Raw genomic sequence first — 16,415 nt, 5'->3', positions numbered from 1 at the left:
CGTCAGCTATATGTCCCTTGCTTATATATCTATTTCTTGCGGTTTTGCTGCTTGCTTTCAGGAAAATCAGCCGGTTTCTTGTTCCGTCGAGGTACACTCTTTTTTTTTCCTTACAACATGGTTAGCGATACGTGTTTTGGGCCCTCATTGTGTATTTCCGGAATGTTTGTATATTTCATGTTATATTTTATATATGGTTCAATGTTGTTATTTCCTTTCGTTTCCTCACTCAGTTCGTCCCACCTACAGCTCTCAGCTCTCAGCTCTCAGACCGTGTGTTCAACCATACAAACCTCTGCGTAAGGATGCATGCATAAACGCATACATAATTTCCACCTATGGGGGCTTTTATATACGTTTTGTGTAATTTACTGTCCATTCCGTTAAATGTCGAGTAATATGATAACTAACGTGACTTACCACTAAATGAGCCATATCACTAAACGAGCCGCTCTCAGCAAAACTGCCTCAACTTGCTAGAATCTAATTAATTCCACAACAATGAAATAAATATTAATTAGATTATTAAATAGTAATGAGAGTATTCTCTAGTTCCATACAAAATAGGTGGTTTAATAAAATAGACGTGTGCTTGGCTGAAGAACGCGGCCATGACGGGAGATCTAGCATGGAGTAAGGAGATTGATCAAAGGAGTGTCAATTTCTGAATTAGTAGTAGAAGCAGTAGTAAGCTGCTCTGGGGGATTGAGGTTGACCTCATTTCCTAGACTGGAAGGTCAGATAGGGTTTAAAGGATTAGAATCCACTGTAGGTGCCTGCTTCTGCTGTTGCTTTGAAGTAGCTGTAGTTGAACTGACTGATTTTCACTTTGCAGTGTGAGTATGAGTCCATTCTTGCTTCTCAGCTTCAAGCTGAGCCTTTTTAGCCTCTCTAGCAAGCTGCTGAGCTTTGTGCTGCTCTGTCTTTTTAGCCTTCTCTTTCTCACAGGCTTTGTGAGCTGCTGTCTGAGCTGCTTGTCATTCAATTCATTTTTGCTGAGCCTCTTCAGCTTCATGTGCTTTTCAGAGATCATGTTGAAGTTGCTCTTGGGCTTGTTGAGCAGCTTTCTCTTCTTTTTTATGATCTGCTTCCTGAATCCTCTCATGAGCTTGTTGAACCTTGGATGATAAGAAGAATTGAGCCTGGCCAGGCTGCTGCTCTGGATCCAATAGATCTAAGGACTTTCCACACTGTCATCACTTCTTTTCATTGCATAAAGCTTTAATTAGAGCCTTATTCTCATGCACAAGCACCTTCTTTTCAAAGACAAGCTTCTCACTAGCATGTATGATCTTTTCCATGTCTTTAGAGAGCAGGCTCTGCCAAATTTGAATTCTCTTAATATCATGTTGAAGAGCATGGGTAGTTGTAGGTGTAGCAATCTCAGTTGAAGCTGAATTGACTGGAGATATAGGCCATTTTGTAAATCAGTGAAGAATACACTCAGGAGTAAAAGAATGAATATCAGTGGCAGCAAATGTGGATTGAATATTCTTAGCTGTTAAAGACTGATCCCATGCAGAATTGAAGACTGATAAAAAGCTTCTTTTTGTCATTTGAATGAATTCAAATCCACTGCAAAGAAGATTACTGATGCTGTGAGAGTATGCTTCTGCTAGAGGACTAAAGATGTCAACATTCAAAGATTGCAGTCAGTGAGTTGAATGTGAAGGCAGTACTGCAAGAAGGATTTGATTTTGATCTGCAAAATCAATAAATCTCATATTAACATGAGAAGAGTGTTCATCTAGGATAAGAAGACATCTTCTGTAATCTACTTTAGTCTTGATATGCTCATCAAAGATTCACTTCAGCCAGTTAAGCTCATAGTCATCATTACTTCAATCTTTTTTAGAAACTGCAAAATAAGCTGTATTATCCTCATTCAGATCCTCTAGTCATGTATCCAACATATCATGAGACTCTTCTTGATAAATAAGAGTGGGTGGAAGAGCTGTTTCATCTGCATGTATTGCTGTGAGTAGAGAGATGAATTCACAGCTGCTGTCTTGAACTGCAGTAATTCACTTTGCCTTCATAGCTTCAACTGGAATGATCTGCTTAGTAGCCTGGTCAATGTCAATTAAGAAGCCCTTTTCATCAAAATTGTAGATATTTGATGGCTCAATATTGTATTTTTTGATCTTCTCATTCAACTATGTAGTCACACAGCAAAATAGTTAGCAAGAGTCTATAGAGAACTTAATGCAAGAAAACAAGCAAAAGATCAAAATACTAGCTGGAAATAATGCTCAAAATGAGTAGAATTATCTGCTATCTTGTGTTTTTGATCAATGCCATGGACATGAATTCTTTGAATTTGAGGCTTATAGCACTCAGTAAAACATCTCACCCAGTGGATTTCAACAGGTTCTTTGATGATTTCCACAATGAGATTTTGAATGATTTGAGGTGTAGGAGCAAAGCTGTGAGCTGCAAACTCCTCTATATGAAGCAGAAGCATTTGTTCTTGCTGATTTGAGAGCTTCTTCTTATGTTGGAAGGCTGCTTCATCCTGCATGAGTTGCAAGCCATTATAATACCAGTGCAGTGTTTCCTTATTAATTGAGTGCTTCCTAGCAGTTGCAGTGTAATTTTTGACCTTTTCAGCTCTTAAATCCTTAATTGCAAGTTGAATAGTTTCTTTGTTTGGCATCTCAAAGCAGTGGAAGTTGAAGAATTAAATTGCAGCGCGTCGCAAAAACGCGGCTCATTTATGTTGGAGCCTAGGCTCCAACAACTTCAGACGTCCAACAATTTAGTGGTACGGCTCATTTAGTGGTTAAGTCACGTTACTCTTTAAGATCCGCTAAATGCACTGAGAGAGATTTGAGCTCTTCAGTCTGACAGGGCTGGTTTTTCCACCTCCTCTTGTGTTTCACTCCTCCCATCTAGACATTTGTGTCAAATCAATGTTTACTCATCTTTATTTTATCGGGCTTGCAAGAACTTTTTATCTTCTCAATACTTTACCCCAACACTCAACTTCAAAAATCCCCAGACAGACCTAGATATAGCTTCACGTGATTCAGGGGCAACTCCAAGCTCCTTGAACTTAAATATTCTTTCCACCACACGCCACAGAGGATGTCAAATGATATCCATCTTTTCTCATGATTGCTCTACGGTCAAGAAATTATGTCACAAAGCGCATGTTCTTCTCCCTTACCAAGAGGGCTCTCCTCCTCCCCGCCAGCGTTCTGTCATCGATTCCCCGGCATGAACCAGTTGACGAGGAGAGCTCTCCGGGTTATAATCCCAACTATCTCCACCCATAACACCCCGGTGATATACTTGCCAATCGCCACTAGCTGCTGGTAAAGATTGGTTGTGGAGCCTCTTCAACCGTCTGGCTATCACGAAATATGACGAGGTATATATCATGGACCATAATGCGGTCGGTCTGTTTGTTGTCGTACATTAAACCCTCCAGGCAATGTTTCAAGTTATACTCACGGGGAATGAATGTATATTTTACAGGTACAAGTGGCAGTCTGAGCGGCCGGTGCCGCTCAAAATAGTAAATAGCTGCCGTTCAAATGATGTTCGTCGTGAGCGTGTTATTGAGCAGCTAATTGCGAGGCAAAACCCTTCACACCGTGGCTGCGTCATCATACGAACTTGCATTGAAGGCTTTAAAGCAGATGGTCCTGAAGGAAAGCATCTGTGCCTTGTATATGATCCGATGCGAGAACCGCTGTGGATGCTCCAGCAACGTTTTGTGAACCGAAGACTTGCCCCTTCCCATTGCGAAGGCGTACGTTTTCGTTCTTGGAGTTGTTCCTTTCCTTTGTTAGGGATATGCTCCAATGGCTTCCGGAGGAGAGGAGGACGGCTCGTGAGCTGATGAAACATCCATTCCTTCGGATTGTACATCGATAAGCTGTTATGACGAAGTTCAAGATGACAGAAAAATTGGCTTACCGACGGAAAGGAATTCTGATTCCTCCTGTCGATTTTGGCATTGTCCACGGCCTTGACTTTCTTGACATCATGGTAAACAATCCAGAGGAAACTTCATCTTGATGTCGTTTCTAAACCGAGGCCCGGCAACCAACTCTATGTCGAGCAGAGCCAAGCAGATGGGAAGGTTGGAACTCTCTATTAAGGTTCCCTTGAGAGGTTATCGCGAAGTCTTCTCTCACAACCTAATTACTATTGACGGAAGTGCGAAAATCAGTCTCAACTCTCCTCCATTCCATTTAGACCAAAAAGACACACTTTGAAGTAGCGGATGGCACGTATCGTCTAGCCAAACGCGTCTGAATGACAGTTGATTGACAAGTTATTCCATACTGAATATATTTCAATTTATCCCTATTGCATAATGGAAGGTTGATATGATCTCAATAACACAACTCAACACAACTCATAAAAGCGGATATTTTTGAAAGGCATATTTTACAATTTATGACACGACGAAAATAAAACGGGAAGGCGAAATAGAAGTCAGAACGGAAAGCAGAATGCAAAGGGAATATGGGGAACAGCAAAGCATCATCGTCATTATCATTACGCAAAGAACGTCATTATTTCTTCTTATCACCACCAAGATTCAAAGCGTCTGTGAGACCCCCGAGACCCAGCCCCGAAAGGAGCTTGTCGATTCCCAACCCCCCAAGAAGTCCGTTCACCAATCCGCCTAGCCCAAGACCATTAAGTAGCTTGCCCACCAAACCAAGGATGCCACTGAGGAGGAGACCAACTGCTGCAACGATTTGGAAGAGAGGTTCACTCAGCAGGCACCAGAGTGGGTTGAGCTTCTTTTTAGCATGGGGCATACCGGCAATTCTCTTCTTCGCATTGTCAATAGTTGTGACAACAGTCGACGTGAGTTCCTTGAGGAGTTCCGCCAGCTGATGCTCTTCTGGAGATGCTTCACGCCACGCAGCCTTCGATTTCGCTTTGGCAGCCATCTGTCCGTCTGGATCGAGTGCACGAAGAGCTCCGTTGCATTCTTGCAAATAACCGCTTCCTTCCTCGATCAAAGGCTTGACTTTTTGCACGAGATCTTCCTCGTCAAGTTCCTCCTTGGGTGTTCTGTCTGCCGTTTCAGTGTACTGTATAACTTTTGTTAGCAAACTATTTCTGCCGAATGGGTTTTGAAGTTGGTCGCTAACTAACCTCTTTGATCATCTTACAAACGCTCCCGACCTTGTCGAGGGTCTGTTGTACGATGGCACACATTTTCTTAGCCAGCTCCTTGTCTTCTTTCTCTTGCTTCTCAGCGTCGAGCTGCTCTTGGGGAATTTCGGGCTCGGGTTCGGGAACTTCGTCAGGAATGTTTTCCAATAAAGTACACTCTCCAATTTTGTTCCCCGCATTGTCGACAACATATCCATTATCGTCTATAGACTTCCCAATGAGGTTTTTTAAGTTCCCTTCTGTCAATTTCCCAATCAGATTGCCATCTGCATCACGCACTTCACCCTCTTTATTAATCTTGCGACCAGACATTGGGTTAATATCCAATATCTTTTCCTCTGGCTCCCAGCGCTCGGCTTTTCCAAGGACATTTCCAGCCCTATCGATGACATCGCCATCCTCGTCGACATTTCGACCCCTAAGTTTGTTCGTATCCCCTTCAATGACGCGCCCAACTATCTCTCCCGAGCCGTCATGAACAACACCATCCTTAGCAACTGTGAGGCTGCCGAATCCTGAGAATGGCCCCTCAGGCTTCTCCCGTTCTCCCTCAGGGATCAATTCAACTTTGCTGATGACCTTTCCCGAATCTCCCCAGATCTGGCCTTTCTCATCGACCTTCTTCCCAGCAAGCTTCTTGGGATCACCGGAAACAACACGGCCGATAACGACTCCAGACTGGTCTACAACGTTACCCGCCTTGTTGACTGTTTTACCCGCCAATGCAGACAAATCTTCCTCAACTTGCTCTTCCTCGGGTGGTTCATAAGGCTCCACATGTCCCTTTACATTCCCATATTTATCTGTTATATCCCCATCTTCGTCCACCTTTTGGCCCAATAGTTTTTTTGCGTCGCCATCAACAACCTTGCCAACGACATTGCCATTTTTATCTTCGACCATACCCCCATCGACGACCGACAATCCTCCAAGTCCGGCAAATGGGCCCTCTGCCTTTGTTTCCCGTTCGTCCTCGGGTATCATCTCAACTCGACCGATGGGCTTCCCTGAATCATTCCAGATACGTCCCTTCTCGTCAATCTTTTTACCCGCCAGCTCTTTGGGATTCCCCTCAACCAATCGCGCAATAGGTATGTCATCAGGACCCATTACATTTCCTACCTTGTTTGGGACAAGACCGGCCAGTTTCTTTAGGCCAGACACGTCCGACGCTTCGGGCTTGTCTATTGCCTCTTCAGCATGATCAGTAACGTTTTTGGGCGGTTCAGTGACGTCTTCAGTTGGTGGTTGAACATCGCGTTTGACATCGCAGCCCTCGTCTTCTGGTTCATCAGGGACGTGCTTAGTTGCTTGGTCAACCTCTCCTTCGGCATCGTGGTCATCGCTAGTTGGGTGCTCCGTAACACTTTCAGTTGGTTGATCAACATCATCTTCTGCTTCATGGTCGTCATTCGCGATGTCATTAGAAACATCTTTAGCCGGTTTCTCAACCTTTCCCTTCACCTGTTGTTTTCCCCGACCACCTGTGTTGGAATCCTTCTTCGGCATGGTTGGGGCCGAGGCTTGTGTTGAGGATGATGCCATATTTAGTATCGAGAAATAGTGGTTGAAGGAGGGCTGCGATTGGCCAACGGGTGATTCGATTCGTGACTGTTCGAAGGGAAGAAGAAACGTTGGATAGAGGAAAACGTCCACTCCGTTCTTGCACGCCTTTAGGAGGTTTGGTGCCGATCAAAAATGTATATGCTGATGATTGGGCCCGGTTGTCGGGATAGAATGCTAATAGAATACAGGGGTAATGTTTAAACCTTTAAAGAACTCGGATCAAATAAATTTGGTTATATTTTCAATTGAAAACATGATAAACAAAAATTATCAACAAGAGGAAATCTCTCAGGGAAATGCCGCCTTCGGATGTGTATATATATGCCCGCCCGCCTCGCCAGACAACCCGACATCGTCATAAATCGCAAACCTCAAAGCCTGAAAATATGACAACGAACACAAACAAGATGAGCACCTGGCAGGCGGTCGACGTCACATCCCAGTCAAGGGCCTCTTTCCCAGGCATCCACATCAACGCCAGCAACCTTATATCAACCTGCTAAAAGCTCGTGCGAGCCAGTCATAGGTGAGGATTAAAGGAACAGAGTTATGCATCGCTACACAGAAAGCCCGTCAAACCTTGAAAGATATGATGGATGTCGTAGGAGTGAAGGTAAGTGGATGCGGAGTAGATCAGTTTGACCACACTTCACGTCATTTGGTGTGTCACCTAACCCAGCACTGTCAGGGATGACGCTGGTGAAATCTATCCCAAAAAATAAAATAAAATAAAATAAAATAAAAATAAAATAAAAAATTATGGGGTTATCACTTTTGTTGATTAACCAGTCGCCCGTCATACAAGAGTCTAGAATGAATTAATTTTGAAAGATTTTACAACTGTTTTTATTTAGGGATAATTTTCTCCCCGAGGCGAAATGACGTGTTTTTTTTTTTTTTTTTTTTTCAAGTTGACATTGCCTTTAACTAATTGGTATCAAGGCTTCAGTCCAAGTAGTAGTTAAGTATTCTCGGGTTCAGTGGGTGTTTGTACCGAATACAGATCACAATATTTTCCTCCATTTTGAAAGCATTCCTCAACAGTCGAAAGAAATCAGATAGTTCCAGATGATAATCTATTATCAAATGGCTTACTGAGCGGACTATTTAGATGATATTCACGTGGCAAAACCCACTCGAATTCCCTTCTTGGAACAAGACGAAATTAAGAAAACCAAAACAAGACACTCAATATCAAAGAGGTATAAATAGAACAAATTTATTTTATGGTATACCCCTCACCCGGGAAGGGGAGAAGGGGTGGTTTGGTTTAATTGAGCATCTACAGTTCAATGCACAATCTCTGACATTTTCTTGATTGCTGGAGGGGGAGGTTGTGAGAACCAAATAAAATATTCGAGATGAACTTGGGCAGAGAGCTTATTCTTATATGCTTTCTATGACGTCACGCAGCGGTTTCAAGTCGAAATCAGGGACTTGACACAAAGAAGAAATTGGAGACTCTAACAAGGCGTTAGTTAACTGGTTTGCGGTCCTTTGAGAGTGGACATAACATGGAAGCATTTCCTATTTTGTAGTGTAAGAAATGATACTCAGCTTGCTGATCCCTAGTAAATGACAATACAAATTGAATATAATTAACCTATATGTATATGTAATAACTATATAAAATTGCATAATATTAATAATATTAATAATATTAATAATAACAATAATATGATGTAGCAAATGCAAGTCAAGAAAGATAATAATGAAAATCAACAACACCCAGGTTGTTGTTATTAATAGGCCCGCTTTCACCTCGACATCGAAAAGCAAACAGTGAGATGTTACTACAGTAAGCAAAACAATATGCAACAAGATCAAATTAATTGTCGAGCCGACAAAAAAAGTTCCTCAATCAATCCAAAGTCTAGGGTAAGAAGTCCAAGTCCAAGTCTAAGTGCGGGTATCAAAAAACTGAAAACTTTTTTTACCACCATATACCGTGAATGACAACTGGATGGACGTCTATCTTTAACAGTGAACAATTCATCCGAAAATCTATGCATACTCAGCTGCGTTCACGTGTGTTTGTAATTGCGATAATGTGTAATACAGAAACACTTTCTCGGGTTTTATATCGGCGGGAGGTGTATATATATGAGAGTGTAAGGGGGAGTTTGTCCTGGTTGTCGCAAAAAATGGTCACGGTTCCGTATCAAGTATCCATTACAGTTTCTCATCATATATCTCCCGATATGAGATCTTTTTGTCCCACGGCAGTGCTGGAATCCTTGACATGGTAGTGTTCGGGCTTGCTCTGACGAGCTATAATTGCCGGAGTTGGTCAGAGGCGTCCTGGTGGGGCAAGGAGACCCCTCCTAGTTGGCCTTGACCCTTGAATCTGCGAAAGGGTCAGGCCTAGCATTGAAGGGGATGTCGACACGTGCATCACCGAATGAACGGTAGATAGGCTCCCTAGCCTTCGGCTTATCTTGTTTAATGGTTAGACAGTTGATGCCCAGGTAAGTCGTGATTCTGTTGACGACAAAGTATGCCCAATGCATGTACGTGACAAAAGCAAACACCAGGTACAGGCGCAAGTATAACAGTTCCAACCACGGGCTAATCGCAGGAAACCCAAATCGCGGCAGGTTCCCTAACACGGCACCGCCTATGAGAGGAGTTATAAGTATTGTCCAGTAGGGAAATGGCTGTCTGGTGAGATGTGCCAGGATGATTTTGGTCGTCATACGCCCAATCACGAAGCACATTGTGACAGCGAAGAGGACGAGTCTGTTGTCCTTCAGAAGGGACGAGTAAGGCGAATATAGCCAAGACACGGCGGATACGGACGCAACGGTGGCGGGTATCCATCCGAAGAATACGGGTAGAACAGGTTGTTTCTGGCGTTTACGGACGCGTATCACATTGTAGACGCATGCGGGGAAGTGCGCAGTCCAAAACGAAAATCCGAGAACAAAGACGAAAAGCTCCTGGAAAGTCCAATTCCCGAACACATTTGCATGGCCTAAAGTATCTGCTACTTTGTTTGAAAAGATGTGAGGCCCGTAGTAACCTGACGCTACCATCATCATGACTGCGATGATTAACCCTTCGGTCGGACCATTGATATATCCAAGATACAGGGTGTGGGTGTGGTAGGTCTCCCAAGTCGAAAAGAACATAGGGAGGCAGGGGAGAAGCGTAGTAAAGGCCCCGATCTTCGTGGAGCCCTGACCCATCGCTGCAGCCTGCAGAAGACTGGCTAGGGTACAATTCAAGGAGTCAATCCCGTGACTGGTGATTCCTGTTAGATGCTATTGCTTTTCTACTTTCTTAGTTTGGGGGAACGCACTCGAACAATTCTCCCAGACCGCTCGAGGTGCCTGTTCTCCTCGCTTGTTTCCCGTCGACATTGTCCATTGTTGAATACCTAGAGGATAGTCAGAACAATCAGAGCAATCAATGAATCCATATGTACTGCATATCCGTCTAGTGACCAGATCTTTTGAAGGGGTGCGTTCCTTACATCCATATCCCCAGCGCAAAGCTGTAGTATACCCATGCTGGAGCCTAACGTTTACAACAGACGAAATCAGCATCATGGACGGTGTCAAATTTAACGAAGAGATAGAGAGAGCCAATACCGGTCCGACAAGATCTGGAACGGCAATCTCCATAAGTATCAGGTTGCCAACTATAAACATGAAACCGATCAACGTGACCATATTCGGCGCGAGCCATAATGGAAGGAGTTCGACGAAAGCATTCCACTGTTATTGTATGTATATATGTAGTTCGTTAGTCTGGGTACGTAGGAGGGGGGGGGGAAAGGGCCCGGGTCTATATAGAGCCATACGTAGTGCTTCAGGATATATCTGGAGATGAAAGACTTGTCGACGCTGGAGTATTTGTATGTTTTCAGATGTGACAATGCATCTTCCGATAATGATTCTTGGGCATCTACAAGAAACAGTAACAAAATAAGTTAGAAAAGTTCGTCCAGGACTCAGAGGATATATATACCCGCAATTTTCTTGAGAAAGTCCATGGCAGCCGACGACAGGGGGAGGCGCTTTTTGGGGGGAAGGGAGAGATGTCTCTTGGGGAGAAGGGCGGCACCACTCAGAGCATGCTGGTATCAATTAAACAGGACAGGAAAGAAGACGACGCGGATCATATATAAGAAGACACAAAAACACCAAGCAGCCATGCTCTAAACCCCCTAAAAAAGAGTCGTGTCGTAGTTGTTGAGCACCCAAAATATATGTAAATAATAATATAATCTGACCCCCTGGGAAAGAAGGTGTTCGGCTTTAGTCAGCACGAGATTTCAGCACGGAGATGCCGAGGCTGTTAGTCTACCCGCCACGTGACCCAGCTGTAAGCTCAGCAAGCCCCAGCTCTTTGGCCTATTGTCAAGTTATCTAAAGTTTCCATTGATAGATAGGTTTGTTTATTGCGGTTGAGGAGTTAGGGCCTTTCTTACCAGAGAATTTCCTTTTCCCAGTGATCATTGAAATACTGTATTCTTTTATAGATGGTGCCAGTAAGTAAACAGCATTACTTGATCTCTTATTCACGTGATATAGGGTAATTTAATGTGGGATGGTTAGTCTTCCATTGGTGGAAGGAACTTGGCCAGCTAACTGATATACGCGAACATCACGTGAGGTGGTGCGGCTACCGGGCGGTTCATGCCCAACATTGAATAAGGGGTTGCCACCGTAGACACGTCCTAATAGACCCTACCAAAAACTCGAAGACACGCTACTAACTCCCGTTGATCCTCTATAACCCTATCTACAGATCTTATGTAGAAAGATGATTTTATGACGATGCAATGACATCCGTTCGTTGACTAACTAGTTAGTTAATACTGCGTCAAGCTTACTAAGCAATTGAATCAGGCAACTAACTTCATAGGGAATAGTGTGGCTTGGCGGCGGTCGCCGGGACTGTTACAGCATCAAAGAAAAGAGTCCAACCGCAAATTGCCCCAAATGGCCAGTTGCTGCCAATCGGATTCACTGCAACGCCGCTCTCTGGGGCTTCTGCTCCTTCACCTCAACCTCAATCAACCCCAATTCCCCAGTCACCCCGCGCTCAGTGTTGCTGTTGACTTCTCTTATCCTTTCCGCGCCGCCACTCTGTTTGCAGAAACCATGTTTCTCCGTGCTTAGAGATCGCTGGCAGATTCAACAGGACAAACTCGCTCCAGAATACGGACTCCAGCCATCCACCCTTTAAATAAATCCCTCCGCTACGACCGCAGACAAGCACAGCTGTGCCCCCTTGGAGCTGGCTATGAGGTTGTGATACACTCACTGCGCGACCAGCGCCGCGTTTTGACTGAAGCCTACAATGCATGGCGTGGTGGAAACTTCAGCCCCTGCGCGCTCTGGCTTGGGCTTCTCCGTAGTCCACCAGAAGGTCGAGCTGGATATCGATTTCGTGAACCGGAGTTTGAAAGGAAAAACTGAAATTACCATCCAACCTCACTGCAAAGAACTCAAAACCATCCGCCTAAATTTCCGCCAGGGAGAACTGAAACGGTTGAATGTCAGTGGGAAAGCTCCGACAACGAAATATACCAACCCCTACGACTCCTTCCGACTATACGGCGTCAATCAACACCAGAAACTCTCCAAGAGACTAGAACCTCTTCTCAAGAACCCCCCAGATCCCGAGTTAGTTGTCACGGTCCCCAAGTCTGTCCGAATCGATGAGTTGGATCCCTTCTCTGCGGAAGCACAGCTGCAGCTGGCGCTGCGGACTAGCGGCGGTGCAGATGACACGGCAGATGGCCAGCTGGCCTCAAGGGCTACGGAAACATCGCTGCCAAAATACACAATGTTGACCGTGAATGCGGAATTCACCATCGATCGCCCAAAGGATGGTTTACAATTCGTTGGGGTTGAGAACAGTGATCGCCGTTACCCGCACGTCTTTACGATCAACTCGCTGGAACCAATTGGTGGATGTTCTTTATTTCCGTGCGTTGAGGATATATCTTCAAGATGCACGTGGGATATATCGATTCGCTGTCCCCGAACCCTGGGGGATGCACTTTATCCCAAGGGACGAGAATCTCAGGTAACAAACGGAGCGACTAAGGGGTGGAATGCGTTATTGCGCAAACTAGGGATATCTGCTGATGATGAATCGTTAGATATGGTCGTGACCTGTTCGGGGAATTTGACTGACGAAATTATGGATACCAAAGATCCAACAAAGAAGACAGTGTCATTCTCCTGCTCAAGCCCGGTATCTGCGCAACAGATTGGCTTTGCTGTTGGACCTTTCGAGTACGTCAATCTCTCGGAATATCGCGAGAGCGACGAGGATGACCAACTTGGACAGAATGCTATACCGGTTCACGCATTTTGTCTTCCAGGTCGTGCAGACGAAGTCAGGAATACCTGTCTACCAATGGCCAAAGCTATCGATTTTCTCTCTCTCAGTTATGGGTCGTACCCATTTACCAGCTATAAAATGTGTTTCGTCGATGACCTCCCTTCATCCGCATCTGCGACCGCTGCGCTATCCATTTGCAGCAATCGTGTTCTTTTCCCGGAGAATATAATCGATCCTATCTACGAGTCCACCAGATGTCTAGTTCATTCGCTAGCTTCCCAGTGGATAGGCGTTAGCATCATTCCCAAGGAGCCCACGGACACTTGGGCCATTTTTGGCATCTCTTACTATATAACAGACACATTCATGAAGAAGTTATGTGGCAACAACGAATACAGGTATCGACTGAAGCAGATGTCGGATAGAATTTGCGACCTTGACATATTACGACCTTCGATCTACGACATGGGTCCACTGTTGCGATTGGATCCCTCAGAGGCCGAGTTCATAGCTTTGAAAGCACCACTTGTCCTCTACATTCTGGAGCGGCGGCTTTCCAAAGCTAGTGGGAAAGCGACTATCTCCCGAATAATCTCCCGAATATTCTTGCATGCTAGAATGGGTGACCTTCCGAACGGTTCTTTGGCCACTTCGTTTCTTCAAAAGATCTGTGAGAGGTTGGGACACACGAAACTTGACCAATTTTTTCAACAGTGGGTGTATGGTGCTGGCTGTCCTCGATTTTTAGCCACCCAACGGTTCAACAAAAAGAAACTAGTCGTTGAAATGATGATTCGACAAGTTCAATCCGAACAACCCACCGTCCGAGACCTAGATAAACTGACATTCATGAGAGATGTTAAAGAGGAAATAAAAAACGTCTATGCAGGCGCTGTGCAACATGTATTCACAGGCTCTATGACTATTCGAATACACGAAGCCGATGGGACGCCGTATGAACATATCGTTGAGATCAAAGAAGGTGTCACCAAGTTCGACATACCATATAACACCAAATACAAACGCCTGAAGCGCAACAAGAGACAGAAAGAACGTGCAGCTGCCGCATCTGGTCTAGATCCAAATGCCGAGCTTCAAGATGACGTCTTACTCTACTGCTTGGGAGATGTCCTCCAATCTGAAGAGGAGATTCAAAAATGGAAACTCGTTGAATGGAGTAAAGAGGATGAGGACCGAATGGGCCAGGAATCTTATGAGTGGATTCGAATGGATGCTGATTTCGAGTGGATATGTAAAATGTCACTTACTATGCCCGGGTACATGTATCTATCTCAACTACAACAAGACAGAGATATTGTTGCCCAGCTGGAGGTATTCATCTATTCCAGCCCTTGTTTCTAGGAATAAGCAATCATGCTAACTGTTTTCAGTCAATTCAATACATGGCTGCCCAGCGCGAGCATCCTCTCATATCAACCATTTTTATACGTACTCTTATGGATCGACGATATTTCTATGGAATTCGAGCAGCGGCTGCCAAGGCTCTCGTAAAACATGCCAAAGAGGATGTTGACTGGATCGGCCTATTCCATCTTGAAAGCGCATTCCAGGAACTTTTTTGTTTGCCTGGTTCTCCCATGACTCGTTCCAACGACTTTTCAGACCGGTCATCTTATATTCTCCAGCTCACTATACCCCAGGCCATCGCACAGGTTCGGGATAGCACTGGAAAGACACCAATGAGGGTGAAACGCTTTCTCTACGATAAATTAAAGTTTAATGATAATTCCAACAGTGAGGTACGGCATCACAGCACTCTTCGATTTAGGATATGGGAATTGAATTTGCTGATACTGATACGATGAATAGATTTCGGATTGTTATTACGTGGCGGCGCTCATGAAATCCATATGCGATGCTTTACTTGGACGAAAGGAAAACGAACCCCGTAACATTGACATGGATTTCGATATGGAAATGGAACTTGAGCGCCAAGCGGAACAACAACTTGATCGAGATTGCATTGCAGAGATTGACCGATATAGACGAATGGACGAGTGGACGAGCTCTTTTCAGAACATCTACGCGAGAACTGCAATAGGATGTCAGCGACGGTTTATGCAGGCCGGCGTGATTGAGTTGGACCTCGTGCAGTTCCTCCAGTATACAAGAGCAGGCACCTACGAAATGCTTCGGCTAGATGCTTTCGACATCCTGATTGAGTTTGACATCTTCCAAATCCCCGAGCTACTCACCTGGTTTATTTACGTAATGTCGACGGACCCGTCTCCGTGGATTCGACACAACCTGCATCTCGCCTTCGGTAGAGGTCTAGCTGCCATCGCTTTCGGCGAGCGCACCGGCGAAAACAAACCAGAACATTCCAACAACCTGATCATCGAGCAAGAGTCATCCACGGAAGTCCGTCAGGCTAATCTTGCCCGCAAGCAAACCGTTCCCGGAGCGATTGAGGCATTGAAGCAGGAACTTGGAGGCAACACAACCTTAAAGGAGGCGTTGTGGGCAGCATGCAATTCCTCCGTGGTCGGCACAGCGGAACTATCCAGTTTCGTCGATATTTGTAGCGTCATATACGAACCCATCGATAAAATTATGGTTTCTCTGAAGTATCCTCGGTACTGGAAAATGGAAAATCTTGGACGTGTAAGCTTCCCCGTTGTTAACGAAACCCACTGGATCAAATTGATTTCAACTGTAATCGGGTATGTGAGAAGTAACACGTTGAAAACCAGGGCAAGCTCCGATTCTTCAAAGGGGACCGTTTCCGTACCGCAGCTGTATCGAAAGGAGGAGGAGGAGGAGGAGGGGCCCCTCCCGCTCCTAACGGTGCTCTCAAGAGGAAGCGGGAGGACGCCGCCCCTCCGCCCCTTAGCCATAAACTCACTCTCAAAGTCCCGAAACTCTCTCTATCCTCGTCCCCTGGAAACACACAACCCACCCCGCAATCAACAACCATCCCCAAGCTGAAATTGAAGTTCAAGTCCGGCTCGTCCACGCTTGCTCACTAACTTTCTAACTTTGCATATTTATTTCGTGATTTTCACCTTGAATAGTTTTTCAAAGTTAGTATTTTTCTGTTGGCCGTCTGCGCCATCACTGGGTTTGTTTTTTATCAATGGCTATGTCAATATGATGTAGTCTTTCAGGTGTTCGGAGTATTTGTTTTTTATTTATTTTTTTTATTTATTTATTTTTTTTTTGGCGGAACAAGGTAGGTCGGGGTCATGAAGAGCAAGCAAGATCTGAATGAAGCTTGCGCCACTGGGATTTAATGCTGTTTGCTGTTTCTTGGTCAGGAAGAAGGGAAGCTCTGTGCAGGCGATATATATTTTAACTTTTTTTTTTTTTTTGAACCACCCCCAGCTATTTAAAACTACATTTTTCTAAACAAGGTTTATCCATTGTTTTACATGGTTAAG

General features: G+C 44.7%; 4 protein-coding genes across 4 annotated transcripts; 1 reads left to right on the top strand and 3 right to left on the bottom strand.

Annotated features, from left to right (window-relative positions):
* Positions 1-2,024: 2,024 nt before the first annotated feature.
* PADG_11441 (uncharacterized protein) lies at positions 2,025-2,656 on the bottom strand (the record flags this gene model as incomplete). Its single annotated transcript, XM_010760611.1, has 2 exons — positions 2,025-2,156; positions 2,237-2,656. 2 exons carry the CDS (start codon positions 2,654-2,656, stop codon positions 2,025-2,027), a joined length of 552 nt encoding a protein of 183 aa, XP_010758913.1.
* Positions 2,657-4,529: 1,873 nt separating this feature from the next.
* On the bottom strand, positions 4,530-6,654 carry PADG_02533 (uncharacterized protein; the record flags this gene model as incomplete). Its single annotated transcript, XM_010760197.1, has 2 exons — positions 4,530-5,060; positions 5,125-6,654. The coding sequence occupies 2 exons, from the start codon at positions 6,652-6,654 to the stop codon at positions 4,530-4,532; spliced, it is 2,061 nt and encodes a 686-aa protein (XP_010758499.1).
* A 2,381-nt stretch (positions 6,655-9,035) lies between these two features.
* On the bottom strand, positions 9,036-10,708 carry PADG_02532 (uncharacterized protein; the record flags this gene model as incomplete). The annotated part of the gene is made up of 6 exons (XM_010759723.1): positions 9,036-9,954; positions 10,013-10,090; positions 10,187-10,230; positions 10,305-10,430; positions 10,517-10,620; positions 10,684-10,708. The coding sequence occupies 6 exons, from the start codon at positions 10,706-10,708 to the stop codon at positions 9,036-9,038; spliced, it is 1,296 nt and encodes a 431-aa protein (XP_010758025.1).
* Positions 10,709-12,021: 1,313 nt separating this feature from the next.
* On the top strand, positions 12,022-16,004 carry PADG_02531 (uncharacterized protein; the record flags this gene model as incomplete). Its single annotated transcript, XM_010759722.1, has 4 exons — positions 12,022-14,346; positions 14,406-14,774; positions 14,845-15,639; positions 15,729-16,004. The coding sequence occupies 4 exons, from the start codon at positions 12,022-12,024 to the stop codon at positions 16,002-16,004; spliced, it is 3,765 nt and encodes a 1,254-aa protein (XP_010758024.1).
* Between the last annotated feature and the right edge of the window lie 411 nt (positions 16,005-16,415).

Source organism: Paracoccidioides brasiliensis, assembly GCF_000150735.1.
Source record: "Paracoccidioides brasiliensis Pb18 unplaced genomic scaffold supercont2.3, whole genome shotgun sequence".
Lineage (NCBI taxonomy): Eukaryota > Fungi > Ascomycota > Eurotiomycetes > Onygenales > Ajellomycetaceae > Paracoccidioides > Paracoccidioides brasiliensis.
This window is presented reverse-complemented; position numbering and strand designations above follow the sequence as displayed.